Raw genomic sequence first — 20,449 nt, forward strand, 5'->3', positions numbered from 1 at the left:
CCTCCAAAGTTTCTAGGTGGTCAAATGTAGACCAATGAGCACACACAAATGGCTATCACAGCCAGCGGGCAGCTTTTGCAAAATAGGAAGAGCCAAAAAGGAACAGCAAAAAGCACTAACTAGGACTTCAGCACAAACCCTTCAACTCACTATGCAAGAGCTGGGAGGAAAAGGACAGACACGAAACAGAAGATGCAGATTTATTAGAAAGGAGTGAGTTGTACCCACTTGATTCATAAAAAGAGGAATGATGGTTTGCATAAAATCACAGAAAAGGAATCTAATCACAGTAACTACTTACTAGGATTACAATAAATTGCTTTATTTATTTATTTTCCTAGCAGCTCTCTGACCATCTTATTTATTTATTTATTTATTTATTTATTTATTTATTTATTTATTTTATTTATTTATTTATTTATTTATTTTTGAGACTAAGTTTTTGCTCTGTCGCCCAGGCTGGGGTGCAGCGGTGCAATCTCGGCTCACTACAACCTCCAACTCCTGGTTTCAAGTGATTCTCCTGCCTTAGCCTCCCTGGGATTACAGGCGCCAGCCACCATGCCTGGCTAATTTTTTGTATTTTTAGTAGAGATGGGATTTCATCCCGTTGGCCAGGCTTGTCTCAAACTCCTGACCTCAGGCGATTCCCCCAACAGAGTGAGACTCCATTTCAATCAAAAAAGAAAAGAAAAAAAGAGAACATAAGGACCAGCAGTTTCACTCTTGATATCTATCTACTCAGGAGAAATGAAAACATGTGTCTTCCTAATGACTTGTTCAAGTGATTCTCCTGCTTCAGCCTCCCAAGTAGCTGGGATTACAGGTGTGTACTATCATGCCTGGCTAATTCTTGTATTTTTAAATAGAGACAGGGTTTTGCCACGTTAGCCAGGCTGGTCTCAAACTCCTGATCTCAAGTGATCTGCCCACCTTAGCCTCCCAAAGTGCTGAGATACAGGCATGAGCCACTGCGCCCAGCCCACTTATTTATTTTTCAAGTAAGTCTTAGCTATTTTCTTGGTCCAAGATTTAGGAGGTAGAGACCTAAACTAACATTTTTGTCCATATAGTGTGTCCTTAATTCAATGTCAGACAGTTTCATCTCCTAATCGACCCCATTTCTAATTCAAATGTAATCATCCTGACACTGACATTTCCTAGCTGGGTGTCCTTGGGCAAGTAATAAAAACTCGGTATCTTAGTGTCCTCAGCGACTGCAACAATCTTAATTCAAAGAAATAATGTTTTAAAGACACTTAGTCCTCTTCTAAGACCATATATAAAGGTCAACAAGCACATGAGGTCCAACATCATTGCTAATTAGGGACATGCCAATCAGAACTATAAGAGGATCCCACTTCACACTCACTAGAAGGGCTAAAATAAAAGAGGTAGACGATAACAAGTGTTGGCAAGCATGTGAAAAAATTGGAACCCTCATACACTGCTGGTGGGCATGCAACATGTTGTAGCCCTTGGGAAACCAGCTGGGCAGCTCCTAAAAATGTTAAATATAGAATTAACATTGGGGGCTGGGGGCTGTGGCTCATGCCTATAATCCCAGAACTTTGGGAGGCTGAGGCAGGTGGATCACTTGAGGTCAGGAGTTGGAGTCCAGCCTGGCCAACATGAGAAAACCCCATCTCTACTAAAAATACAAACAAATTAGCCAGGTGCAGTGGTGCACACCTGTAGTCCCAGCAACTTGGGAGGCTAAGGCATGAGAATTGCTTGAACCCGGGCAGTGGAGGCTGCAGTAAGTGGAGATCGTGCCACCACACTCCAGCTTGGGTGACAGAATGAGACTCTGTCTCAATTAAAAAAAAAAAAGAATTAACATAAGGACCCGCAGTTTCACTGCTGGTATCTACCCAGGAGAAATGAAAGCATGTGTCCCCACAACGACTTGTTCAGGAATGTTCATAGCCGCATTCTTCACACAAGCCAGAAGTAGAAACAACTGTCCATGGGTGGATGAAAAAATAAACTTGGTCTATCCATACAGTGAAACAGTATCCATTCCTATAGAAAGTGAAGTACTGATTCACGCTATAACATGGATGAATCTCAAAAACATGGCAGTAAGTAAAAGGAGCCACGCATGAAAGAACACATATTGTGCAATTCGGTTAATATGAATTGTCCAGAAAAGGCAAATCCATAGTCAGGAAAGTCGGGGTTGGGTGCGGAAATGGGAAGTGGCTGTAAATGGTTGTGAGGTTTCTTTTTGTAGTGATAAAATGGTTCTAATTAGCTTGGGATCATGTTTACACAACTGTAAAGGCACTAAAAATCATGACATTGTACACTTAAAATGGGTGAGTTATGGTATGTAAATTATGTGTCATAAATTTCACACTATGTAAATTATGCCTCAATAAAGCTGTTACATTTAGGTATCGAAAGGCAATTAGTTTAGTGCCTGGCATTGTAAGAACTTATGGGATGATGATTGACAGGCTTTCTAGGAAGGCTTTATGGTACCTAAAACTGGGGCTGGAAACAGCTGTAACTCCGTCGATCTGGATGGTAAAAAACTGCTGGATTCTTTTTTCTTTTTCCTTTTTAAATTTTACATTGCAGGTCTCATTAGCAGAAAACTGTTGGATTTGTATGAAAGCAACAACACAATTTATTTCATACTAGCAACATAAGGTGAATTTGAATTCAATCTGACGCCAAGCTTTGCGTGGGTTGAAGCTCTCAAAGATATAAAGCTCCCTACCCTCCAAGACTCTGCTTTCTGGCAGCAGCAACAGATGATTAAACCACAAACCCTAACAAGTCAGTAAAGTGACACCAAAAAGTACCTGGGGCACAAAGGACAAACTGCTCTGCCTGGGGGGTAGGGGCTTGTCAAAGGTTTAGGAGCAAGACCAACACAAATGAGTCCTCAAAGATAACCAGGATTTTTCCAGGCCAAGAAACACCTAGGGGGAAACCTGGCTCAAAGGCAAAGAGGTCTGTTTGAGGAATAGCAATTACACAGGGAATTCAAATCCAAGCCAAATAAACCACTTCAACCACATTTTCTAGATTTTTTTTTTGAGACCGTGTTTTTGCTCTTGTCACCCAGGCTGGAGTGCAGTGGTGCGATCTCAGCTCACTGCAAACTCTGCCTCCCCATTCAGGTGATTCTCCTGCCTCAGCCTCCAGAGTAGCTGGACTACAGGCACATGCCACATTGCCTGGCTAATTTTTATATTTTTAGTACAGACGGTTTTTCACTGTGTTGGTCAAGATATTTTCCATCTCTTGACCTTGTGATCCATCCACCTCACCTTCCCAAAGTGCTAGGATTACAGGCATGAGGCACTGCGACTGGTGTTTTCTGGATATTTTAAATCACAGCCTTTCAGGGTGAAAATGACCCATCTAAATTCCCTTAATTGTTGATTTTACTTTTCTAGACCTGAATTAAAACACACAGGAATTTGGTCCAGCAATCCCATATACCCAAAGGAATATAAGTCATTCTGTCATAAAGATACATGCATGAGCTTGTTCACTGCAGCACTATTCACAATAGCGAAGGCATGAAACCAACCGAAATGCCCATCACTGATAGACTGATAAAGAAAATGTGCTACATATACACCATGGAATACTACACAGCCATAAAAAGGAACAAAATCATGTCCTTTGCCGGGACATGGATGGAGTTGAAAGCCATCATTGTCAGCAAACTAATTCAGGAACAGAAAACCAAACACTGTATGTTCTCATATGTGGGAGCTGCTTGATGAGAACACATGGACACATGAAGGGCAACAACACACATTGGGGCGGTGGTGGGTGTCAGGGGAGGTCGAGCATCAAGAACAGCTAACGGAGACAGTGGGCTTAATACATAGGTGACAGGATGGTCTGTGCAGTAAACCACTGTGGCACACATCTACCTATGTAACAAACCTACACATCCTGCACATGTACCACTGAACTTAAAATAAAAGTTGAAAGAAAACAAACACAACATATAACTTCAGTCCTCAAAATGCATGGACGGTAGTTGAACCTAGCAATCAGACGACTAGTAACTCCCAAGAGTGTTTTCTAATGGATTTAGCGTAAGTGGCAGCAAAGGATGTTTGTCCTTTGGAAAAGTTGGTGGAGGTAATGGGGGGAGTGAGGGTTTAGGTTTAGGAATCCCACCCTGTGGACTGCTTAAAAGCTGAGCTAGAATGGAAAAATGAGAAAATAAACTTCCTGTAATGCTGAAGGGGAATATTCTCCATTTGTTGAGAATATTTTATTAGACACGCAGACCATTTCTCTCCCATTTCTCTGTTCCTCGTGTAAAGTGGTATTGGAAGGCTGCCCAGTGATGAAGCCGGATAAAAGCCTAGGTCCTGGGCTAATCATTTGGTTACATGTTCACATTTGGTGTATGGGTGATAGGGGGTGGGCAGGGCCCAGGTGAGAAGGGGACTGAAATGCACACAAATAGTTAAGATGTGATGGAGGAGGCGCTGCAAGAGAAGTGTGGCCCAAGCGGGGGCAGACGAGCTGGTTCTGCAGGAGTATAAAGCAGTTGAGGCTGTCACATTTCCACTGGATCTTGAAAAGAACTGATAAGAAAGAGCAGCATGGTCTGGTAATGGTGGCTCACGCCTATAATCCCAGCACTTTGGGAGGCTGCGGCAGGTGGATCACGAGGTCAAGAGATAGAGACCATCCTGGTCAACAAGGTGAAACCCCATCTCTACTAAAAATACAAAAATTAGCCGGGCATGGTGGTGCTCGCCTGTAGTCCCGGCTACTCAGGAGGCTGAGGCAGGAGAATTACTTGAACCCAGGAGGCGGAGTCTCACTGCAATCTTGGCAGTGAGCCAAGACTGTGCCATTGCACTCCAATCTCGGTAACAAGAGTGTAACTCCATCCCCCCAAAAAAAAGAAAGAAAGAGCAGCAAAGATAAAGGGTATTTCAGAACAAGTAGACAGCATGAACAAGGTTGTAGGGGCCATTTGACTTCAGACCAGTCTAAAGTGAGAAGCCTGGCAAGGTGGGAGCTTTAGTCACAGAATGCTGCTTCCTGGTACAAGACTACACACAGGTGACATAGCTAAAAGCAACACCCAACAGAACCTCTGCAGCCACATCCCTAATTTACTCCTTTTTTTTCCCTCCCCTCCCCTCCTTTTCCCTCCCCTCCCCTCCCCTCCCCTCTGCTCCTCTCCCCTTGCCCTCTCTCCTCCTTTCACCTTCCCTTCCCTTCCCTTTGTTTTTTCTTTTGAGATAGGGTCTCACTCTGTCACCAGGACTGGGGTGCAATGTCACAACCACCCCTCACTGCAGCCTCAACCTCCTGTGCTCAAGTGATCCTCCTGCCTCAGCCTCCCAAGTAGCTGGGACTAGAGGCATGCGCCTCTAAGCCCGGCTGACTTTTGTAATTTTTGTAGAGATGAAATTTCACTATGTTTCCTAGGTTGGTCTCAAGCAATCCTCTGATCCTCCTGCCTTGGCCTCCCAAAGGGTTGGGATAACAGGCGTGAACCATCACACCCAGCCTCACATACCTGATTTCTAACAAAAACATTAGAACTTATGCTTTCAAAACCAAATGTTAGTGGGTTTTTTTGTTTTAGTTTGGTTTTGTTGCATATAGAATTTTTAGAGTAGTAACATTAAAAGCTCAAGAATCAATAGCTGAGAAGTTCATCTGTTCTCTCTCTCTACATTTAATGAGTTTCTATGATGTGGCAGGTATAGCCTGTGTTCGTTCTTTCTTTCCTTTCTCTCTTCCTTCCTTCCTTCCTTCCTTTCTCTCTCTCTCTCTTTTTTCTTTTCAGAGTTTCCCTCTTGTTGCCCAGGCTGGAGTGCAATGATGCCATCTCATCTCGCCGCAACCTCCACCTTCTGGGTTCAAGTGATTCTCCCAGTTCAGCCTCCCAGATAGCTGGGATTACTGGCGCATGCCACCACACCCAGCTAATTTTTTGTATTTTTAGTAGAGACAGGGTTTCTCCATGTTGGCCAGGCTCATCTTGAACCCCTAGCCTCAGGTGATCTGCTCGTCTGGGACTCCCAAAATGCTGGGATTACAGGTGTGAGCCACTGCGCTCAGCCAGTTTGTGTACCTTCTAATCCTTCAACAGTCCTACAGGGAGATATTTTATCCCCAGGATATCTGAAGAATCAGGCTCAGTGAAATGAGGCATTTACCCAAAGTTAAAGAGACAGTGAACCACAGAGCCAGGCTTTAAACTCAGGCCTGTTTGCTTGTAAACCCCACCAGTGAGCGTGAGCTACCCTCTATCTGTAATAGAGAGTAAACAAATCTTCAGACTATTTTTCCAACTCATACACCAGACCACTTAAATCTTAAATGAATTCTACTTGATGTCATCTGACTCTAGTCCAGCTGAGCCCAACGCTTATTTTTTTCTTTCTCATCAATCTACTTTTAGCTTCTTCAGTATAAAGTTAAGATAGGTCCCCACAGAAAGAAATGCTATTTTTTGGTTTTAAAAAGAAAATTGCTACCTAAAGGGGCAACAAAATATTAAAATAGGGTCATGTCTCTGGTTATTCCTCAGAGATCCCAGAAGATGGTGTAATTGGCAAAGCAAGACTATCCATAGTTTTCTGTCCTTCCTTCCTTCCTCCTTCTTTCCTTCCTACTTTCCTTCTTTCATCTTTCTGGACGGAGTCTTGCTCTGTCACCAGGCTGGAATGCAGTGGTGTGATCTCAGCTCACTGCAACCTCTGCCTCCCGGGTTCAAGTAATTCCCCTGCCTCAGCCTCCCGAGTATCTGGGACTACAGGGGCACACCACCACACCCAGTTAATTTTTCTTTCTTTTAGTAGAGACGGGGTTTCACCACGTTGTCCAGGATGGTTTCGATCTCCTGACTTCGTGATCTGCCCGCCTCGGCCTCCCAAAGTGCTGGGATTACAGGCGTGAGCCACAGCGCCCAGTCCTATATTATCATTATTATGCAAGCCATTTCTGATGGTAATGTATATGGTTACATGAAATGCATACAAATCAATGAAACTACATATTGCGGCAATTTCTGATCTGGGGAAATTACAATCTTTTTATAAACTCAATAAAATGTCAAAATCACTAGCAGTCCTCAGTTGTGCTGTGGCACTTTATGACTTCCAGCAGCTAAGCCTGTTATTCCGTAACAGAGCATAGATGGCATGAGCTCTACCAGGGTTTATATTCAAGGTGTCATGGGGATGAATTCAGGAAAGAATACAGATGGTCCTGACTTATGAGAGTTCAACTTATAATTTTTCGACTTTATGATATGTGAAAGCAATGGGCATTCAAGTAGAAACCATACTTTGACTTTTGAATGTTGGTCTTTTCCCAGACTAGCAAGGTGTGGTATGATACTCTCTCATGATGCTGGCAGCGGCAGCAGCCCCAGCCCCCAGTCAGCCAAGAGATCATGAGGGTAAACAACCGATACTGTATTCTTTCAAGAAATCACATGGCATAGGCATCACTTCATTATAAAATAGGCTCTGCATGAGATGATTTTGCCCAATGATAGGCTAACAATGTAAGTGTTCTGAGCATGTTTAAGGGATGCTAGAATGTTTGGTAGATTAGGTGCATTAAATATACTTTGCTTTCTTTCTTTCCTTTTTTTTTTTTTTTTTTTGTGTGTGTGTGTATGTGTGTGTGTGTGTGTGTGAGACAGAATCTCCTGTTGCCCAAGTTGGAGTGCAGTGGCACAATCTTGGCTCACTGAAACCTCCGCCTCCTGGGTTCAAGCGATTCTCCTGCCTCTCTCTCTCCTGAGTAGCTGGGATTATAGGCACCTGCCACCATGCCTGGCTAACTTTTGTGTTTTTGGTAGAGACCAGGTTTCACCATGTTGGCCAGTCTGGTCTCGAACTCCTGACCTCTAGTGATCCACCTGCCTCAGCCTTCCAAAGTTCTGGGATTACAAGCATGAGCCACCCAACCCGGCCATTAAATACATTTTGATTTATGGTATTTTCAACTTGTGATGAGTTTCTTGTGACATAACCCCATTGTAAGTTGAAGAGCACCTAACTTAGCTGGGAAGGAGGAAGAAGAAAGTAAGGACAGGGTGTGAGCCACATACTTCTCAAAGAACAAACCCAGTGATCGGTGAAGAGGAAAGACAATGGGTAGAGAAGATCAGATCACTTGCAGGTGAAATGCTTCCTTTCTTCCTTCAGGGAAGTCACAAAATGAATGCCATTGTTTTTTGATCATCTATATATTTAAAAAATGAATCAGGCCATTTACCACCTTCCTAAGAAACTGTTTCCTTGAAAAGAACTCACAGGTGTCCCGACTCTGATTTCCTTTCCTAGAAGTTGACAAAAATTAGTATTTCTGGTATTTATATAAAAACGGAGATTGTTTAAGCCAAGCTAATAGTAAAAATCCCTGATTTTTCCTCCTCTTCAAGTCTGTCCACACACCCAGCATCCCAGAAGCTCTGTGTGCACATTTGGTTTGGGGAACACTAATTCTTTCTGGACGCGGTAAGGTCCCAGCCACAACCCTGGGCCTCAAGTATGAGTTCCCAAGACCACCTTGATTCGATCTGCCCTTCTCTGCTCCCAAAGTTGCATCTCTCAAGGTTTCAGCACCTGGCATTGCACTTTTACAGATAGAGGAACTAATAAAATATGCCAGCCTCAAATAGTGACAAAGAGTCAGGCCAGTATGGACTGTAGAGCAAACAGAAATATAATGAGCCACCCACATTTAGGGTTCAGGGGAAGATGCCTGCCATGGACTATCAACAGGGCTGGTCCACCTGCTCGCTCCAGAGAGAAAAACAAATTGGAAGCAGGGAGAGTCTGTCTTCCAAGCCCCCAATCACCACCAGGTATATTCCTTTCTCTATTCCTTCCCCTTTGGACATCCTGGCACTCCTTCTTCCTCCCACCCCCTGCAAAGCCTGCTCCCAGGAAAGGCTGTTTTTGCATTCATCCCTGTTTTAATGTGAGTTTGAAATAAACTCCCATGGAGTTATATTCAAAATATTCCCTTGTAGCAAGTGAAAAAGAAATAATTGGTCATTTTTGAAATGTGTAAAATCTAAGGCACATCACCAGTGGAATAAACTCACTGAATGTCCCCATCACAGGCAGAGCCATAGACCCAGAGGGTCAATAGCTCAGGAGGAAAGTGGGAGGTGGATGAACTTGCAACCTTGAGCCTATAAATGGAAATCATCCATAGCTGAGTCAGACAAGAAACTGAAAGGCATGCCAATTGGTGTGGACCAGATTGAGGAGGAGAAGGAGTAAAAGACGGAAGCAGGGAGAGGAAGAAGAGAGGGCAGGAAGCCCTAATTTCACAATAGCTAGTGAGGCTTCCCATCTTTTTTTTTTTTTGAGTCGAAGTCCCACTCTGTCGCCCAGGCTGGAGTGCAGTGGTGCAATCTGGTCTTACTGCAAGCTCCCATTCCCGGGTTTAAGCAATTCTCTTGCCTCAGCCTTCTGAGTAGCTGGGATTACAGGTGCCCACCACAACACCCGGCTAATTTTTTTGTATTTTTAGTAAAGACAGGGTTTCTCCATGTTGGCCAGGCTAGTCTCCTAACACCTGAAGGTGATCCGCCCACCTCAGCCTCCCAAAGTGCTGGGATTACAGGCGTGAGCCACTGCACCCAGACAAGGCTGCCCATCATAAAGCCACATGTGAACTCCCTTTCTGTAACACTGTTCTCCTCATGGGCACCTTCACCTGAGCAGGCCATGCAGAGAGGCCAATGAGAGGCCTTTAGCGGAAATGCTGCTTCTTGAGGGACCTCTTATGTATAGGGAATGGACCATGTTTTTGTTTTTGTTTTTGAGACAGAGTCTTGCTCTGTCGCCCAGGCTGGAGTGCAGTGGCATGACCTCAGCTCATTGCAACCTCTGTCTCCCAGGTTCAAGCAATTCTCCTGCCTCAGCATCCTGAATAGCTGGGATTACAGGTGTGCACCATCACACCTGGTTAATTTTTGCATTTTTAGTAGAGATGGAGTGTCACAATATTGGCCAGGCAGGTCTTGAACTCCTGACCTCAGGTGATCTGCCTGCCTCAGCCTCCTAAAGTGCTGAGGTTACAGGCATGAGCCACCGTGCCCAGCCCCATGTTTTGTTTTGCTTATTTATTCATTTATGAGACGGCGTCTCACTCTGTTGCTTGGCTGAGTGTAGTGGTGCTATTGCAGCTTGCTGCACCCTCGACCTCCTGGGATCAAGCGATCCTCCTGCTTCAGCCTCTCCAGTAACTGAGACTACAGGTGCATGCCCCCATGCTTAGCTACTTTTGTGATTTTTTGTAGAGACAAGGTCTCACCGTGTTGCCCAGGCTTTGCTTTTTTGAACAACATGACCCTGCCATCCTGGTCACCACTGATTGGACAACTTGGGGCTACATAAAGGGCAGCTATTAGCAAAGAGGTCAGCAGCAGCCTGAGAAGTGGAGTGGATTGAGAACAGGGATCCTCATTGTATATATATACAATGGCTGCATGACCCGAGGTCGGACTCTCTGGGAATATCTGAATGGGACACAGAGGGCACTTACTGTCAAGAGAGAAGCATGGGCCAGCGCGGTGGCTCACACCTGTAATCTCAGCGCTTTGGGAGACCGAGGCGAGCAGATCACCTGAGGTCAGGAGTTCAAGACCAGCCTGGCCAAGAAGGTGAAACCCCATCTCTACTAAAAACACAAAAATTAGCCAGGCAGGATGGCACACACCTGTCAATCCAGCTACTTGGGAGGCTGAGGCAGGAGGATCACTTGAACCTGGGAGGTGGAGGTTGTAGTGAGCCAACCTCCCTGCACTCCAACCTGGGTGACAGAGTGAGACTCTATCTGAAAAAAAAAAAAAGAGAGAGAGAGAGAGCAGCATGGAATCTGGCAGATACCAGGGGAAGACAAAGGAAGTAGAAGCCACAGGGTGGAGGAGCCCATAAGTCAGAGGAAGCCCTGAAGCACAGTGAAGAATTTCAGATAAGGTAAAAGGGGCAGGCAAAGCAAAACCAGCAGTGGTGGAGACTCAGACATGAGTCCAGCCAACATCGCAGCGCTGCTAGGGCATCTCCTGAGCACTGCGTCAGCAGTGAGAACGCATGGCCCAACTCCCCTGCCCGTGGTTGTAGCCACGGGCCACATGCAGAAGTGATATTTCAAATTCAGTTAAATAAAATACATTCCTTTTTTTTTCTTTTTTGAGACAGAGTCTCACTCTGTCATCCAGGCAGGAGTCTAGTGGCGTGATCTCAACTCACCACAACCTCTGCCTCCCAGTTCAAGCAATTCTGCCTCGGTCTCCCGAGTAGCTGGGATTACAGGCACCTGCCACTATGCCTGGCTAATTTTTGTATTTTTAGTAGAGACAGGTTTCACCATGTTGACCAGGCTAGTTTTGAACTCCTGACTTCAGGTGATCCCCTCGCCTCAGCCTCCCAAAGTGCTGGGATTACAGGTATGAGCCACCATGCTCGGCCTGACTAGTTAACTTTGGAGAATCCTAATCATAAGCCCTCAATCACTACAATCAATTGGAACAATCTCAAAATGTCCCTCCCATCCCCTGCCAAAAAAAAAAAAAAAAATCGAAAACCAAAACACATACACAATCATCAGAAGGACCCTTACAAAGGAAAATGGCTCAGATCTCCACATAGCAGGAGTAACAATTACATGAAACAACCCTTAAATTTCTAATTCTCTTACCTCCTACATTCAGCCCTGGCTCCAGTCAGGAAAGAGTGGCAGGCCTTGCTGGACGTGGTGGCTCACGAGGCTGAGTCAGTAGGATTGCTTGGGCCCAGGAGTTCAAGACCAGCCAGCCCTGGCAACACAGCGAGACCCTGTCTCTACAAAAGTTATAATTAGCCAGGCATGGGCACACACCTGTAGTCCCAGCCTCTTGGAAGCTTTGAGCCTGAAAGGTCAAGACCAGCATGTGCCAGGTGCTATGGCTCATGCCTATAATCCCAGCACTTTGGGAGGCTGAGGCCATGAGCCATGATTGTGCCACTGCACTCTAGCCTGGATGACAGTGAGATAAAAAAAAAAAAGGTAAGAAATAAAGATAAGTTTTGAAAAGAGAAGAGTTGGCAGGGCCGGTCGGGGTCCTCTGGCAGTGATCATCCACACACATAACACAAAAATGATTTCAGGGACAAACTTTTGTTAGTTTCTGAAAGACGTGAATGGGTGCATTTGTGTTCTATTGCTTTGCCAATCTGTTACTGCTAACACAGGGTGTACAAATCCAGCACCAATAGATAGATGGAGTGGAGAAGTCAGGGTGTTTCCCTTAAGTTTCTGTTCAGTAAGCTGATTAGGATCACAGACCCTGAGAGTGGCAAGGGACTCTGAGGCCATCCTGTCCAATCCTGGAGGTTACCTCTGCAGGACTTCCCCAGCCCTGCTTCCGTTGACTTTGCTCACCATTGAGGAACCTGCTCATTCTATTCTCAGCTCCACGTGTTCTCATTTCCCATCCGCTGGCCCTAGTTTCTACTTCTAAAATGACCGAGTTGGTCTACTTTCTCTTTCCTGAGCAAATCTTTTAATTAGGTGAAGACACTGATCCCTCTTCAAGTCTTTTCAAATCAATCATCCTTTTTGTTTGTCTTGGCATTCTCTCTTAAAAAAAAAAAAAGTGAGGACTGGCCTTTTTACTTCCCTGGCTGCTCTCTTCGGAACTGCTGTGTCAATGTCCCCCTGTACAGCAGGGTGGCCAGACCTAAAGAGTCTACATCTTACTCCAAGCACATGGGAGGGAAGTGGAGCTTTCACTTCCCTTACTGTGGACAGTGTCGTTCTATTTAAACAGCTCCGTGCCTCCCCCACCCGACTTTTTTAAGCCCCAATTTCTTTTGATCACTACATTACCCCTTCTGGCTCTGAGAAAATCACAGATTTAAAGAGAATTCTAAGCCTATGAAGCTTTGTATACCAGCATCTAAAACAAGCACCTACAATGGTTTCCACCTCTTGCCATACGGGGGAATCATTTAGAAGCTGTACAAATACCATTAGTCTGGCCCCAAGGAGGGAAACGAGCCCTGGCTTAGGTTATTTTTAGAAGCCCCAGATGATCGTAATATGTATCCAGGGTTGAACCACCAATCCAAAGAAACCATGACTGTGATCTTCATACGGGTTCCAGTTACTTTTTCCTTTGAACTGCAAATACGAATTCTTGTTTTAAATTGAACTAGCAGAAGTCAATTGGTTCACTATAAACAACTTGAGATTATTCAAAAATCATTTGGAACTTGGACCGAAGGAGAGATGGAGTTGATTTAGTAACAACTGAGCCCTAACTGAAGGTCATCCTAAAAAGAACATCAGGCTTAGGAGATGCAGTTTATAATTGGTGCATGTGCTTACTTGCTAGCTGCGGGACTCGAGCACGTCATGTAATCATACTGAAGTTTCCTCATCTACTAAATAGAGGCCCTGGTCTAGAAATCTTTAAGGTACTCTAAGGTTTTTTTTAAAACTTCTTGAAAAAAAAATAGAGACGAGTTCTCGCTATGTTGTCCAGGCTGGTCTCAAACTCCTGGTCTCAAGAGATCCTCCTATCTCAGCCTTCCAAAGTCCTGGGGTTACAGACATGAGCCACCATGCTTCGCCATGCTTTAAATTTTTGATTCAAGACCAGAAAAGAGCTTGCAAATAAAAAATTCAAAAGTTGTATGTTGCTTCCATTTTGAAAGGAAGGAGCTTCAACAGAGACAACAACATTACTGAAATGTTCAAATTGTCATTCAAATTTTGTTTATAATATTTATTCCTGATTTTAAATGCATTATGCTGAAAGGTGAATAGGGTTTACATTTTTACTTATTTATTTTATTTTTATGTTTGAGATGGAGTCTCGTTCTGTCACCCAGGCTGGAGTGCAGTGGCATGATCTTGGCTCACTGCAACCTTCGCCTCTCAGGTTCAAGCAATTCTCCTGCCTCAGCCTTCCCAGTAGCTGAGATTACAGGCATGCACCACCACACCTGGCTTTTTTTTTTTTTTTTTTAAGTAGAGACGGGGTTTCACCATGTTGGCCAGGCTAGTCTCTAATTCCTGACCAAGTGATCCACCTGCCTTGGCCTCCCAAAGTGCTGGGATTACAGGCTTGAGCCACCATGCGGCACGTTTTTATTTATATGGCCAGTGTTTCTTCCATTTTTTGTCCTGTGAACAGAGCTGTTCACAAGAGTGGGTGATAGAACACATCTCCATTTTACCGTTTTACAGAGGAAAGATTTTTTTTTAATTTAACATTTAAAACTGTAAAGAAGTTTGTTAATATTTTTTCCACTCTTTTCAAAGCAACTTATTCAGTATTGACCATGCAGTGTCTATTGGTAAAAATAAAAGCTAAGAGATGTACATACCGGGAATCCTGTTGAGCGTCACCCAGAAATGTTCGTCGGGGCTGTAGGTGTCCTTGGACCAGGAGAGTAAGTCAAGTGCGAGCTGGTCTTGGAGAACAAAGTTAGCAAAGTCCCTTGTGAGAGCCACGTAGGCTGTGCCAAAGTAAATGACCATGTCGTGAGGAGGAGGAGTTTTTAATTTTGTGGTTTTAATGACATAGGAATTTTTGTGGTCTAACAGTTCTTGGTGGACGTACTTAGTCCGTCCAATTGCATGCTCAGGAGGCAGGACCCCAGGAGTGATATTTTTCCCTTTAAATCCCTTCAGATACTGAACTATTTCCCTGTTCGTTTTCAGGGGAAAGTCTTGCCCGCAGGTGTTGATGACGTACTTCCAGGGAACCTCAGAAGCCACAAGGTCTGCCAGGCAGTGCAGGTCAGCCTGGAGCCTGGAGATACCCCCATAGACGACCTGCTCCATCTTGGAAGCCAGAAAAGCATTTGGGAAGCAGCTGAGTAACTGTTTCACGGCTTCTTTAAAGGCAGCCGTCGCCTTCTGATCCAGGTGTACACAGTAGACATTCTGGGGCATATAAATCGCCCTGAAGAGCCTCTCAAAAGTGCCAAAGTCTTTGTGAATGGTCACTGTGTAAGCCAAAGGGAACCCAGCCTCTTCTTCAGAGAGCGTTTCCGTGACGTAGTGGCTTCGAACCATGTACTCATAGCAGGTAGCTTCATTAAGGGTAGTTTTTAATGCATTTTCTGTTGGGTAAAAAACTTTCCCCTCAAAAATCTGATGACAGACTTCTGCTAACAGTGAAGCATTGGTCAGAGCTGCCCTCAGAAAATGTTTATTCTCCCATAACTCAGTATTGTAAACAAGTACAAAAATCAGGGCAGAAATAAGAGACATGCTAAAAAGACAATGCTTCCAAGAGCCCATCATTCACAACCAGGAAGTGAGTAAAATGTTTCTCTCTTGAGATAGGATCAGAGTGTCGATATATTTAACTTACATGTTCTCCAGGTTCCAAAATCATCCTCTTGGTGGCTGAAGCTCTGGTCTGGCTGTTCCCGGTCCCTTCAGTTCACGCTTTTTGTCCCTTTTCTTTCTTCCTCCCCTCTTCGTTTACCGCTAGGTTGCATTTTCACTTTCCTTTGACACATTTCTGAAGTGGCTCCTCTGCATTTGGCTGGCCTGTTCACCTGCTAAGCTGCAACCTGTGTCTACACAAAAACAAATGGCCTCAGGGAGAGTCTGATTCCTGGAGGTCCACCTGTCCCCACGGTGAAGTCACAAGTGGGTGAGGTGACCATTCTGCAAGTCATCAGCTCTCAGACCTTAACCCAGCCTCTTCTCCCGGCCAAAGTCTAGTGACTGTGTCCCCTCCCCTGCTTCCTGTTAATCATTGTGTTCAACAGCCTGAGTTTGTTTGCTTAAACTGCACTGCCAAGCTAAGAGCTTCGGTTTGAAGCATGTGAATACTGCCTGGAGAGATATTCTGTCAATAAATATGTAGTGTTTTAAAAAATTGCCTAACCCTGTCTTTTTCCACTGTCACACTTCGTACTCCCAATTGGCTGGGTATGCTATGGGCATGGCAACTGACTGGCTATTGGGCCAAAGTCTTTCCAGGGCTTAATTTTATCGTAGCTGGGTAAAGTCTTTTAAAAGGCACATTATTTGTGGAACTTTGAACTTGAGAAAAAAATGAAAGAAAAAAAAGGCACGCACATTAATTAATTAGCAAGCTTACCTCACCACCTAACTTACTGCACAAAGTGACTGTGGCGCTCTGATGAATAAAGGCTAACTTCTTTTTTAAAGCACCAAAATAACCAACAGCCCATCATCACCCAAAATTGCATAGAGGCTAATATGGGTGAATTTCAAGTTTATTTTGCCCTGGTCACATAGGATGCAGACAGAGAACCCTAATGCTTAGAGAAAGGAGAGAAGGGCATCTCAGTTTTTTGTTTTATTTTTTTGAGATGGAGCCTCACTGTGTCTCCCAGGCTAGAATGCAGTGGTGCCATCTCGGCTAACTGCAACCTCCGCCTCCAATGTTCAAGCAATTCTCCTGTCTCAGCTTCCCAAGTAACTGGGAGGTGCCCACTACCATACCCAGCTAATTTTTGTTTTGTATTTTTAGTAGAGACAGGTTTCACCATGTTCGCCAGGCTACTCTTGAACTCCTGACCTCAGGTGATCCCCTGCCTCAGCCTCCCAAAGTGCTGGGATTACAGGCGTGAGCCACCGCACCTGGTACATCTCAGTTTCGGATGTTACTAAACTTAAGGAGAGAGGGTCTTATGTCCATATTTACAAATACTTTAAAGAGGGATTTTTTTTTTTTTTTTTTTTTTGAGATGGAGTTTCGCTCTTGTTACCCAGGCTGGAGTGCAATGGTGCGATTTCCGCTCACCGCAACCTCCGCCTCCTGGGCTCAGGCAATTCTCCTGCCTCAGCCTCCCAAGTAGCTGGGATTACAGGCACGCGCCACCATGCCCAGCTAATTTTTTGTATCTTTAGTAGAGACAGGGTTTCACCATGTTGACCAGGATGGTCTCGATCTCTTGACCTCATGATCCACCCGCCTCGGCCTCCCAAAGTGCTGGAATTACAGGCTTGAGCCACTGCGCCCGGACAAGAAGGATTTTTTTAATCCATAAAAAATGAGAATAATTTTATCACCATAGGTGAATTGTGAGAATAAAATGAGATAACATATACAGAGTTCATTACCGTGTCCAGAAACAGATTGGGGTGGTAAAGAAGCAGCAAAATGGTACTAAACAAAAAGCCCGTCACATGCACACATGCACATGCACACACATGCACACACACATATGTGCACACACGCATAAACACAAGCTCACACGCACACACACGGATACACATACATGTGCTCATGAACATGCACATGCATACACACATATGCACACACACACATACACACATACCCCTCATCCCATACTCATACTTCTAGCAAATGACACAATTACCACCTCTCCTTTGAAATATTCTTCCTCTTCCCTTCTCTCTCCTCTGTGAGCCTGTGCCAATCAGATTACACATCTCAAACAGCAGTGATGCAGTGATGTTTTGTATGATGTGGTAGTCAGCCGCACCCGGTGTGAAAGCATGTCCCATTGGCTCCAAGCTCACGTATTCCTCATATTTCTAGCTCCTAGCATTGTCTGTATGTGATAGACAATCAACTATTCATTTATTTATTTACTTACTTATTGAGACAGAGTTTTGTTCTGGTCGCCCAGGCTGGAGTGCAATGGCAGGATCTCAGCTCGATGCAACCCCCACCTCCCAGGTTCAAGTGATTCTCCTGCCTCAGCCTCCTGAGTAACTGGGATTACAGACACCTGCCACCATGCCCAGCTAATTTTTGTATTTTTAGTAGAGATGGGGTGTCACCATTTTTGGCCAGGCTGGTCTCGAACTCCTGACATCAAGTGATGCACCATCCTTGGCCTCCCAAAGTGCTGGGATTACAGGCATGAGCCACAGCACCTGGCCATTAATCAACTATTTATTGATTGAATGCTTAAGTTTTCATTTCCCTGTTTCTCTGATCACATTAGTGAGAAATTCCAGGTAATACTGATTTGTAGGAGACACATATTTGTATCTATGAATGTGGTACAGTCAACATACCTAATTTTTCCAATATGTCTTCTAATTTTTATTAAATTATATTAATTAAAGAATTTACTCTTTTGTAGAGATGGGGGTCTTGCTATATTGCCCAGGCTGGTCTTGATCTCCTCAAGTGATCTTCCCATCTCATCCTCCCAAAGTTTAGGATGACAGCTGTAAGTCACCGCACCCAGCTCATTTTCTTAATCTCAAAGACAACATGATATTACAGATAATTGATACAGTGTTTCTACATCCTGTACTGATATAGTGTTTCCACCTCATGCCCATAGGATGTACACATTTTTACTTGATCAAGAACACAGGTGAGATTGGGTGCAGTGGCTCATGCCTGTAATCTCAGCACTTTTGGAAGACCAAGGCAGGAGGGGCTCTTGAGGCCAGGAGTTCGAGACCAGCTAGGCAACACAGCAAGGCCCCATCTCTAATTAAAAAAAAAAACAAAAAACAGAAGCAGGCAGGGAGATGCAAGCTTCCATCCTGCATTTTGCACTTAATATCACACCATAACATTTTCCCTAGTGCTTCTTGGTGTGTCTCAGGCATTACCTTCACAATCATTAGTTTAGAACATAAGATTGGAGTTATTCTTGTTGGTTTTTCCGCCACCCCAGCTAAAAGTGCATGCATTGAGATGGCGGCCAACTCTGTTTCACGGCATCAGGAACACAGGAAATGACGATGAGAAAGGACTCAGGAAAAATTCTCTAGCACCCAGTGAGTCAGTTTTCAGTTGCTTCTGGAATCAGATTCTACAGCATGACTCAGGTACACCCATTCATGCCCACAGAGGCCCCAAAATAGAATTGAATCAATATTTTCTTAACTATCTTTCATGCGTCTATCCAGAATTCTTTTGAACAAATCACTTCTTCAATACAGTAGGCATACAAAATCAATTTTTATCTGAAATGACTAAAATTTCTCTAGTTTTTTAGTTAACTTTTAATGTCTCTTTAGACTCTATCCATATCAAATGAAATTGACTACAGGAATGATTAAATGAAAATGCCAGTGCTGAACTATGCTTATCTAAACTAGTTATTTTTACCATATTTTCTCCTAATTTACCTAGACAATTACATCAGATCTTTCTTTCCTTGACTGCCACCTCATTCTTGGCCTAGTTCTATCCCTCCAGACACTGCAGATAAAAGCATCTTGAATCATTTGCTTGCTCTTTGAATTTCCAGCTCACTGGATTTAGTTGCAGGGAAATGAACACTTGCATTTTGTGCTCTGCTGAAGGTACAAGCAAAGTTCAGGCATCTTTACTTATCCTTACCTGAAATGCATGAGAGTCCCTTGATTTTGAGCTCTGGAGCATTTACCATCATGTAAAATAGTATTGTTGACAATCCTAGACATTTAAATAAGAATTAACATGAGCCGGGCATGGTGGTTTGTGCCTGTAATCCCAGCTCTTTGGGAGGCTGAGGTGGGTGGATCACCTGATGTCAGGAGTTTCAGACCAGCCTGACCAACATGGAGAAACCCCATCTCTACTAAAAATACAAAATTAGCTGGGCGTGGTGGTGCATGTCTGTAATCCCAGATACTTGGGAAGGTGAGGCAGGAGAATCGCTTGAACCTGAGAGGTGGAGGTTTCAGTGAGTCTAGATGGCATCATTGCACTCCAGCCTGGGTAACAAGAGCAAGACTCCATCTCAAAAAAAAAACAAAACAGAATTAATATGAACCTATTTCCTTTTCTTTATTTTTTCTTTTAAAAACGGGGCTTCAGGCCGGGCGCGGTGGCTCATGCCTATAATCCCAGCACTTTGGGAGGCCGAGGCGGGTGGATCACGAGGTCAAGAGATCGAGACCATTCTGGTCAACATGGTGAAACCCTGTCTCTACTAAAAGTACAAAAAAAAAAATTGGCTGGGCATAGTGGCGTGCGCCTGTAATCCCAGCTACTCGGGAGGCTGAGGCAGGAGAATTGCTTGAACCCAGGAGGCGGAGGCTGCAGTGAGCCAAGATCGCACCATTGCACTCCAGCCTGGGTAACAAGAGTGAAACTCCGTCTCAAAAAAAAAAAAAAAAAAAAACCAAAAAACGGGGCTTCACCATGTTGGTCAGACTGGTCTTGAACTCCTGACCTCAGGTGATCCACCCACCTTGGCCTCCAAAGTGCTCGGATTACAGGCGTGAGCCACCACACCCAGCCTGAACCTATTTCCTTTTACTTCAACCCAGTGCCAGCTGATGTGTTTTCTCTTGGTAGGCACATGGGACATGCTGGTCTCCTTGACCCTCCGGCTTTCCTGATGCCCTTGTGCAATCTACCACTAATCGCTCTCCTCAATTCTGGGCTCTAGGGGCTTGCATTTGTGTGACATAATGGGAGAAGATAGTAATCAGAAAGTGACCAAAAAGAATAGAGATTGTCTATCCCAGCTTGAACTTTAGATCAAAATTAATACCCTCCAATTCT

The 20,449-nt window shown here is 44.3% G+C and overlaps 1 protein-coding gene across 1 annotated transcript in view; it reads right to left on the bottom strand.

Moving 5' to 3' along the window:
- The window catches only part of GCNT2 (glucosaminyl (N-acetyl) transferase 2 (I blood group)), a 103,721-nt gene extending 88,087 nt beyond the window's left edge, over positions 1-15,634 (bottom strand). Inside the window, exon 1 of the mRNA XM_035294956.3 lies at positions 14,358-15,634. Coding sequence (XP_035150847.1) covers positions 14,358-15,282 — 925 coding nt within the window. The 5' untranslated portion in view covers positions 15,283-15,634. The remainder of the gene's footprint in view (positions 1-14,357) is intronic.
- Positions 15,635-20,449: the final 4,815 nt, after the last annotated feature.

This window comes from Callithrix jacchus, chromosome 4 (genome assembly GCF_049354715.1).
Source record: "Callithrix jacchus isolate 240 chromosome 4, calJac240_pri, whole genome shotgun sequence".
Classification (NCBI taxonomy): Eukaryota; Metazoa; Chordata; class Mammalia; order Primates; family Cebidae; genus Callithrix; species Callithrix jacchus.